Source organism: Arachis ipaensis, chromosome B06 (genome assembly GCF_000816755.2).
Source record: "Arachis ipaensis cultivar K30076 chromosome B06, Araip1.1, whole genome shotgun sequence".
Taxonomy (NCBI): domain Eukaryota; kingdom Viridiplantae; phylum Streptophyta; class Magnoliopsida; order Fabales; family Fabaceae; genus Arachis; species Arachis ipaensis.
In genome coordinates, this window is record NC_029790.2 from 15,702,694 (window position 1) to 15,712,501 (window position 9,808).

The 9,808-nt window shown below is 36.6% G+C and overlaps 2 protein-coding genes across 2 annotated transcripts in view; one reads left to right on the forward strand and one right to left on the reverse strand.

The window, feature by feature from the left end:
• LOC107647992 (myosin-11-like) lies at positions 1-9,801 on the forward strand. The gene is made up of 36 exons (XM_016352024.2): positions 1-500; positions 591-734; positions 825-970; positions 1,057-1,213; positions 1,318-1,536; positions 1,621-1,770; positions 1,857-1,993; positions 2,082-2,228; positions 2,307-2,408; positions 2,525-2,582; positions 2,673-2,774; positions 2,858-2,895; positions 3,066-3,192; positions 3,273-3,443; positions 3,597-3,728; positions 3,856-3,965; positions 4,085-4,145; positions 4,297-4,474; positions 4,584-4,789; positions 4,877-4,996; positions 5,400-5,498; positions 5,617-5,838; positions 5,988-6,127; positions 6,229-6,340; positions 6,457-6,501; positions 6,598-6,852; positions 6,952-7,107; positions 7,195-7,401; positions 7,538-7,681; positions 7,791-7,861; positions 7,963-8,062; positions 8,168-8,224; positions 8,321-8,377; positions 8,459-8,539; positions 8,638-8,720; positions 8,837-9,801. Exons 1-36 carry the CDS (start codon positions 363-365, stop codon positions 8,958-8,960), a joined length of 4,596 nt encoding a protein of 1,531 aa, XP_016207510.2. The 5' UTR covers positions 1-362; the 3' UTR covers positions 8,961-9,801.
• Positions 9,664-9,808, reverse strand: part of LOC107645795 (F-box protein At5g03970) — a gene marked incomplete in the record, with an annotated part of 2,554 nt that continues 2,409 nt past the window's right edge. The window contains 1 exon segment of the mRNA XM_016349911.2: positions 9,664-9,807.

The following is a 9,808-nucleotide window of genomic DNA, read 5'->3' on the forward strand; positions in this document are numbered from 1 at the left end:
CGAATTATTCTGTTAGAGAGAAAGAGAAAGAGAAAGAGATCGATAAGAATTGTAGCCACAAGTTGGCGAAAGGGAAGGAAAGGGAAGAAGATCGAAGGTGGTGTTGGCGAAGTTACAGGGCCTCCCATCCTTTGAACAATGTGGCCACTCACTCACTCATTCACAATCCAAACTTACTACCACTTCATTCCACACTACGTTACATCATCTTCAACACTTTACATAACATGATGATAACAATTAATACTCCTTATTAGCCCTTCCCACTTTGCACCTCAATAATGGTACGTTATCGATCTATTTTCTTCTTTCTCTTTCTATGCATGCATGCATGCATGCATGCATGATCTGATCTGTTTTGCATGATGCAGGGGACTCCAGTGAATATCATTGTGGGGTCTCACGTCTGGGTTGAAGATCCAGATGAAGCTTGGCTCGATGGACAGGTTTCTAAAATCACTGGCAAGGATGTTGAAGTCGCCACATCCAATGGAAAGAAGGTTCCTATCTTTCTTTCTTTCTTTCTTTCTTTCGTTTACTTAATTATTATTCTTTTTCTCTAACCACAACCATGCATGCATGGACCTCAGATTACTGCAAAGTTATCAAAGATATATCCCAAGGATATGGAAGCTCCTGCTGGCGGAGTGGATGATATGACCAAGCTCTCGTATTTGCACGAGCCTGGAGTCTTGCAGAACTTGAAAAGTAGATATGAATTGAATGAAATATATGTAAGTAATAATAATTAAGGCTTTCAATTTCTATTCGTCATCGATCAATAAGAATTAAGATCTATATCTATATTGTTGTTGCCATGGCAGACATACACTGGAAACATTCTGATTGCTATAAATCCATTCCAAAGGCTACCTCACATTTACGATGCACACATGATGCAACAATACAAGGGAGCACCGTTTGGTGAATTAAGCCCTCATGTATTTGCCGTTGCTGATGTTGCTTACAGGTATGTTACGTACCTAATTAATCATCACAATTGGATTTATATTCTGTATAATTCGGTGGTGATTTCATGAATTTGTTATCAATCAGGGCTATGATTAACGAAGGAAAAAGCAATTCAATTCTTGTCAGTGGAGAAAGTGGAGCCGGTAAAACTGAAACTACGAAAATGCTTATGCGATACCTTGCTTATTTAGGAGGAAGGGCTGCCACCGAAGGAAGAACAGTTGAACAGCAAGTTCTTGAAGTACGATGCAAATAAACCACTCGTTTTTTCTTTTTCTTTTTTTTTTTTTTATGTTTGAATTTTGACTCATTTGGGGATTTTGAATAAACTGGATCTAAGTGCAGTCAAATCCAGTTTTAGAAGCCTTTGGAAATGCTAAAACTGTGAGGAACAACAATTCGAGTCGATTTGGTAAATTCGTTGAGATCCAATTTGATAAGAATGGAAGAATCTCAGGAGCAGCCATTAGAACATACCTTCTAGAAAGATCTAGGGTTTGTCAAGTAAATGATCCTGAACGCAATTACCACTGCTTCTATCTTCTCTGTGCTGCACCGCAGGAGGTAACTTGCGCCCCACTTAATCTACTTATAGTTGCTATGATTCGCTTCATTATGTAAACTCGTTGCAATTTCTTCTGCTAACAGGAAGTTGAGAAATACAAATTAGGACATCCTAAAACATTTCATTACCTTAATCAGTCAAAATGTTATGAACTGGCCGATATAAGCGATGCTCGCGAGTATCTTGCCACTAGAAGAGCTATGGACATTGTTGGAATAAGCCAAAAGGATCAGGTATCTATAATGTATCTCTTTTTGGAAAGAATGAATTTGGCTTCTTGACAGAACAATTTGAATCATTATCATTGCGTCTTTGCCAGGAAGCAATTTTCAGAGTAGTTGCTGCTATTCTTCATCTTGGTAACATTGCGTTTACCAAAGGAAAGGAAGCTGATTCATCTGTTCCAAAAGATGATAACGCCAAATTCCACCTGAAAACCACTGCTGAGCTTCTCATGTAAGATTGAGTTATTACTCCTATGTCAACTTGATTCTCAATCACTTTTAAGATGATTTTAGTTATACTGTATTTTTCACTTGATCAGGTGTGATCTTGCTGGTTTGGAAGATGCATTAGTGAAGCGTGTGATGATCACCCCAGAGGAAGTTATTAAACGGAGCCTCGATCCGCAAAGCGCAGCAATAAGCAGAGATGGCTTGGCGAAAACAATATATTCTAGACTCTTTGACTGGTAATTAAGAAAAAAAAAATATAATCAAATTCTAGCTATTCAAAACCTGCTCCACTAATGTGTTTAATTTGTTACTAGGTTGGTGGACAAGATTAACAATTCGATCGGACAAGACGCGACTTCTAAATGTTTGATTGGAGTCCTTGATATTTATGGCTTTGAAAGCTTTAAAACCAACAGGTAATATGTAGTTTTAGAAGTGCATCCACTAGACTTCATTAATGGAAGATATTGAAAGCACCCTATGCTTGTTTTCAATTCTTTGTAACTCATTTTCAGCCTATCATGCTCTGCAGCTTTGAGCAGTTTTGCATTAATTTCACAAATGAGAAGTTGCAGCAACATTTCAATCAGGCAAAGTCTCAGACCACAATAACCACTTCTAGAAAAAATGCTTACGACTATTATAACCCTTCTTAATTTGGTTTTGATTATGAATTTCAGCACGTATTTAAAATGGAACAAGAAGAATATACAAAGGAGGAGATCAATTGGAGCTACATTGAATTTGTTGACAACCAAGATGTTTTGGACCTTATTGAAAAGGTTGTTTTTGTTTTTCTCTTCTTACACTTCACTTATTGAGTTTATAAGCAGTCAATTTAAATAAAGCCTTTTTTCATTTGCAGAAACCTGGTGGAATCATTGCTCTCCTTGATGAAGCTTGGTAAGACATTGTTTTTTATATAAGTTCATGGCTTGCTATGGTGATTCTGTATTCGTTTTTGGTGGCAAAAATAATTTGATCCATTGTTGTCTGTGCTTTGAATCTGAAGTTCCAAATTACATAACATGTCCAATTGATTTTTCGTTCTCACTTTTCCCCTGGTTTTTCAGCATGTTTCCAAAGTCAACACATGAAACGTTTTCAAACAAACTGTATCAGACATTTAAGAATCATAAGCGCTTCATTAAGCCAAAATTGTCTCGGACAGATTTCACTATTTCTCATTATGCAGGCGAGGTATGACTTATTCTCATATCAGAAGCTTCAGCAAAGTGAGACATTTTTTCTTCTTAATGCTAACTGTCCTTAATATGCAGGTACAATACCAGTCTGATCAATTTCTAGACAAAAACAAGGATTATGTTGTCCCTGAGTATCAAGATTTGCTGGGTGCTTCCAAATGTTCTTTTGTAGCTGGCCTTTTTCCTCCACTTCCAGAAGAGACATCAAAATCTTCCAAATTTTCTTCAATTGGTTCTCGCTTTAAGGTATCACTCTTGTTCTAGTTTTCATTATCAAAATTTTGGACACTGTTACCTTTTATTGCATCGATATATGTATAAGATCATGTCAGTTCTATCAAAATAGAGCTGTAGATATGGAAGCTAATAAACCTTGTGTTGGTATCCTGAATGGTGCAGCTACAACTGCAGTCACTGATGGATACATTAAACTCTACAGAGCCTCATTACATTAGATGTGTGAAACCAAACAACCTCCTGAAGCCTGCAATTTTTGAGAATCAAAACATTATGCAACAACTTCGTTGTGGTGTGAGTATGCTTTGATTGTTCTCTTTTTATCTCCTTCCTTGAATGATGATTTGTACAAATATAAATCCATAGTTTCTTCATGATTTTAGCCTTTCTTCAGAGTTGTCTCTAACTGTTTTCCCTGCAGGGTGTTTTAGAGGCAATCAGAATTAGTTGCGCGGGCTACCCTACTCGGCGTGCTTTCTTTGAATTTATGCATCGGTTTAGCCTCCTCGCCCCGGAGATCGCAGATTCACAGTAAGAACTCTTGTAGCATATCTTTTGTGTCAGAACCGAAGATTTGGAATTGATGTTTCCAGATACTTTTCTACCAAAGACAATATTGTTGATCTGCTATGTTTTTTCACCTGTGGCAGCCACGATGAGAAGGTTGTTTGCCAAAAGATTCTAGAAAAAATGGGGCTTGCTGGATATCAGGTACTTCCATATGTTTCATAATTCATAGTGCCTTTTTCACCTATAAGTCTATACATGAATATTATCAAGACTATTGTACAATCATAAAAAAGGCATATGTTTAATTGACATTTATGGCCGGACTTCATTTTATTGTTGTCAACTGTTGTAGATTGGAAAAACAAAGGTATTCCTAAGGGCAGGTCAGATGGCTGAACTAGATGCTCGTAGGGCTCAAGTACTCAGCAATGCAGCAAAAACTATCCAACGGCGTGTACGAACCTATCAAGCTCGACAACATTATCTTTCATTGCGGACGAAGACGATATTCGTGCAGTCTGTGTGCAGAGGTGAGGTGTTTTACAAGTTAAACAGCTAAACCGTTTTTTTATGATAGGTGCAATATCCTATGGTTAAGCAATAATGTATACACGTTAATAAGCCTGACACATTGTGCAGCAAACCTTGCATGCAAACTTTATCAGAACATGAGGAGGAAAGCAGCTGCAATAAAAATTCAGAAGCATGCTCGCAGATATGAAGCTAGGAAATCATATAGGAAACTCCACGCATCAGTTCTTACCTTACAAACAGCTTTAAGGGCTGTGGCATCCCTTAAAGAGTTCAAGTTTAGAAAACAGACTAAAGCCTCAATCATTATTCAGGTATGATTTGAGTTGGACTATTGTAATGTCTATCAGGACCGGCCACAAGCACGATCAGTTTTTAAAATCTCTGTCCAAATATGGCAGGCTCGTTATAGGTGCCACAGAGCTTCTAAATATTACAAGAGGCTTAAGGTAGGAGCAATAGTCGCACAATGCAGATGGAGGGGGAAGATGGCCAGGAGAGAACTCAGGAAACTGAAGATGGTAAGTTTCTCTAACTATGTTCTTATGTTGTACATGAAACATGTGAAACAGATGCAAAATAAAGCTTGTAGTGAACAACAGAAGGGAATATCAAATCCCTATGGGCATCATCTGAATGTCAAGCATCATTTCTGTGCTCCCAGATCTTTTAGTTCCTCTTATTGGTGGTTGTTGTACATGAAACATGTGAAACAGATGCAAAATAAAGCTTGTAGTGAACAACAGAAGGGAATATCAAATCCCTATGGGCATCATCTGAATGTCAAGCATCATTTCTGTGCTCCCAGATCTTTTAGTTCCTCTTATTGGTGGTTTTTTGAATGGCTAAAAATGAAATAGTTAAGCTTCTTATCTTTTTTTTTTCCTACTCTAAGTTGACATATCTTTTGATTTGCATGATTAGGCTGCAAGAGAAACTGGTGCACTTCAAGAAGCAAAGGACAAACTTGAGAAAAGGGTGGAGGAACTCACCTGGCGTCTCCAACTAGAAAAAAGTTTGCGGGTGAGAGTGTTGTTTGTTTTGCAATTAGATATAAGTTGGTGGACTTTGTTATTTTTTGATATCTTTACAAAATCATGCATACTATAACTCCTGAAGAAAACTATGTTGAATTCTGCAGACCAACCTCGAAGAGTCTAAAGCACAAGAGATATCGAAACTGCAGAATTCATTACAGGAGATGCAGGGTAAACTTGATGAAACCAATGCTCTGCTTGTCAAGGAGCGAGAGAATGTAAAGAAGGTTACCATCGAAGCAACTCCGGTTATCCAAGAAAAGGAGGTTATTGTTGAAGACACTGCAAAGATTGACGCACTAACAGCGGAAGTTGAGAGGCTAAAGGTAACCATGTTCAACATTTCAAATCTTTTACTACTCTTATAGACTAATTTGATATCATCTTATGCTCATAGTGATATACTTAAGTTCATGTAGGTGCCTAATGATTATCACAACTAATTTGTGTTGCCTGTGCCTTTATCTTTGAACAGACTTCCCTTGAGACGGAAAAACAGAAAGCTGATGAATTTGAAAAGAAATATAATGAAATCCAAGTTTCGAGTGAAGAAAAGACTCACAAATTAGAAGACACAGAGAAGAAGGTTCGTCAGCTCCAAGAATCACTACACAGGTAATACAAATAATGAACAGTAGAATCAATGTTAATATCATGTGACTCATATTCATCCTTAAGTTTTTGAGAAGACTAAATCCTCATAATTGTTTGATTAGGCTGGAAGAGAAGATTCATAATTTAGAATCAGAGAATCAAGTTCTACGTCAACAAGCTCTGTCCATGTCTCCTAACAAGTTCCTCTCAGGCCGCTCCAGATCAATTATGCAGGTGTCCTTTTAATGAACTTACGAACCACCATACAGGATTAACAATAAGAATCTTTTAAGTTGGTTTAAATAACTTTTTGCTAATATAGTTTTTTTTTTTAAATTTTGTTTTGATAGAGAGTTGAGAGTGGACATATTGCAGTGGAGTCTAAGCCATCTTTGGTAACTGAATTTATTCAAATCATTGTTACTTTTTTTAGGTATATTATGCATATGTGGATTTTTAACTTGTTCTCTATCTTCTTATGAACTATCCAGGAGATGCATAGTCCATCAATGAACCACAGAGAATCCTCTGAAATGGAGGATAAGCCACAGAAGTCATTGAATGAGAAACAGCAAGAGAATCAAGAGTTGCTCATTAGATGCGTTGCACAACATTTAGGCTTTGCTGGAAATAGACCAATTGCAGCCTGTATCATATACAAATGCCTATTGCATTGGAGATCGTTTGAAGTTGAGCGTACCAGTGTTTTCGATCGCATAATCCAAACTATTGGGCATGCAATTGAGGTGTGAAATGTATCAATTTTCATGTGCTACATTTATCTTCCAAACTTCCTCTTCTTTCTCAGCAGATTTCATTTCACTGACATTTTTATATGGCTTCAGACACAGGAGAACAATGATGTCTTGGCTTATTGGTTATCCAATGCTTCTACGCTTCTCTTGTTACTCCAGCGCACCCTTAAAGCGAGTGGTGCAGCTGGAATGGCTCCTCAACGCCGTCGTTCTTCATCAGCAACTCTTTTTGGAAGGATGACACAAGTAAGTGTAACTTCTCAGTCTAACAGATTTTAACATTTTGCTTCTTCAGATCAGCATGGTGATTTATTTTCCTATATTTTGTTTCAGAGTTTCCGTGGAGCACCGGGGGGAGTGAACCTTTCCCTCATCAATGGTGGCATGAATGGTGGAGTGGATGCATTAAGACAAGTTGAAGCCAAGTACCCAGCTTTGCTTTTCAAACAGCAGCTTACAGCTTATGTGGAAAAGATATATGGAATGATCAGAGATAATTTGAAGAAAGAAATTTCTCCTTTGCTTGGATTGTGCATTCAGGTTTGATGATTTCTTCATTCACTAGTTTCTATGTACATGTCTATCATGCATGCATGCGTTCACAAGCTCATAAAGCTTTTTCATTTGCAAAGTTTCCTCTCAAAGGGTAACTGTTTTTAAATGCAATATGAGACAGGCACCAAGAACATCCAGAGCAAGCTTGGTTAAGGGATCATCACGTTCAGTTGCAAACACCGAAGCCCAGAAAGCCTTGATTGCACATTGGCAAGGGATAGTTAAGAGCCTTGGAAACTTCTTAAATACTCTAAAAGCAAATCATGTTAGTACAACAACATTTTGCCCCCGTGTTATGTATGCTTTATTTATTTTATGTTACTTTATTAAACTAGCTTGCTTTAAATTTTCCGATTTTGTTTTCATTTTGGCAGGTTCCTCCATTCTTGGTTCGTAAGGTGTTCACCCAAATTTTTTCATTCATTAACGTCCAACTTTTCAACAGGTTAGTTTGTTCTGTTTTCCATTGTTTTGTGGTAGTTTTCTGTTCTTCGAATCAGAATTCAGGTTTAATGCCTTGTGTATTCATTTGTTTTTCCTTTACAGTCTTCTCTTAAGACGAGAGTGCTGCTCATTTAGCAACGGAGAATATGTGAAAGCTGGTTTGGCTGAATTGGAGCATTGGTGTTATAAAGCAACAGATGAGGTGCATTAACTATTTCACATTGTTTTTTTGTTATACTACACAGTTCTTTTATATATATACTTAATACCTCTCCCTCCATATTTCTCTTGGGGGAAAAAAATGCAGTATGCAGGCTCAGCTTGGGATGAACTCAAACATATAAGACAGGCTATAGGATTTCTGGTATCTATATATATATTTCTATCCTATATTGGCTATGAACCATGTGAATAGAAGTTAAGAATTCAGTACTAATATTTTATGCCGTTACTAATTTAGGTCATACATCAAAAACCAAAGAAAACGCTGGATGAAATAAGTCATGACCTATGTCCTGTAAGTGAATACTTTCTCTTTCTACTTATAAATTCACTTTTTCCAAATACCTGGCTATAATTGTGAATTTTCTATTTGTAGGTACTTAGTATACAACAGTTATATCGAATAAGTACTATGTACTGGGATGACAAGTATGGCACACACAGTGTGTCCCCTGATGTAAGTTCTTACAGCAAACTATTTCTTAAACTAAGTCCACAATTCAAGTATAAAACTATGTTGAACTTTTCTGTTTCAATTTTTTTCTTTTCATCTAGGTCATATCCAATATGAGAGTGTTGATGACTGAAGATTCAAATAATGCCGTTAGTAATTCATTCCTGTTGGATGATGATTCAAGGTATGCCATATTTTGTTCGGCAATGTCATAGATCTGATTATTTCTAGTCGCAAACATATGAGATAATTTTTTACAATACCTTTGCCATTAACCGTTTGGAAGTATCTACTTTGCAGCATTCCATTTTCTGTTGATGACATATCAAAGTCGATGGAACAGATGGATATATCTGATATAGAGCCCCCACCATTAATCCGTGAGAATTCTGGCTTTAGCTTCTTGTTGCCACGCGCAGACTGATGGAGGGATGCTGATTTATTTTTTGATTTAACATACGTAATTTATTTATTAGTTGTTTCTTAAAAGGGAGACATAGTGCAGATCTTACGTTTTGGTTTTGCAGCAGCTAGATTTTGGGGGTGTGGTTAAAAGGCTTGTGACAATTTTTGCCTTCACCATCTCCTTTTTATTTGGACTTTTCACTTGTCAGCACATTTTCTTAGAATAAGATTTTGTAACTAGAAAATATAGGAATTTCACCAAAATGCAGTAATGACTAATGAATTCAAAAAGTTGCATATTATGGCATTGTGTCAGATCTAACTGATTCACATTCTCATTTCTTTTCAGTGCTTTCTTGTTAGGTGTTTTTAGCTTATGACTATAAAGTTGCCAATAATGCAGTAGATTAAGCCCTTCTAAACATATATATTAAACTAGTCCTATTAATAGGTTTTTTTATATAAATGAATCTGAGAACTATCTATATTACAATCTTGAGCACAATTGACCAATGAAAAAGTTTGATGTTGTAAGGCTATCAGTTTTATATAGATGAAAATCACACAAGATAAGCTGCTGTCAGCAAACAAAACCAGATTCCATATTGCATTCAAGTAACCAAAAATGGGGGTGAAAAAGCATTCCCCTATATTCATCTTTAAAAGAGCATAAGTTTAAAGTTGTTAGTGAGTTGCAACTGTTTCATCTGCAATTTTTCTATGCTGAGAAAGAACAGAATGACGATCTTAGAAGTAATAACTTCTCACTTTCTTGTTTAACAGCAGCATGGAGCCAGATACACCTACCTACCAATAAATTAATGTCTTTAATTTTCCTAATCCACATAAAAACAAAAGGACAAACAA

Bases quoted from the DNA above. Each gene is read 5' to 3' on its own strand.
- LOC107647992 (XM_016352024.2), top strand. From the start codon at position 363: ATGATGCAGGGGACTCCAGTGAATATCATTGTGGGGTCTCACGTCTGG. The intron at 6,502-6,597 runs GTAACTGAATTT...TGAACTATCCAG, and splicing joins TGGAGTCTAAGCCATCTTTG to GAGATGCATAGTCCATCAAT. The intron at 7,682-7,790 runs GTTAGTACAACA...TCATTTTGGCAG, and splicing joins ATACTCTAAAAGCAAATCAT to GTTCCTCCATTCTTGGTTCG.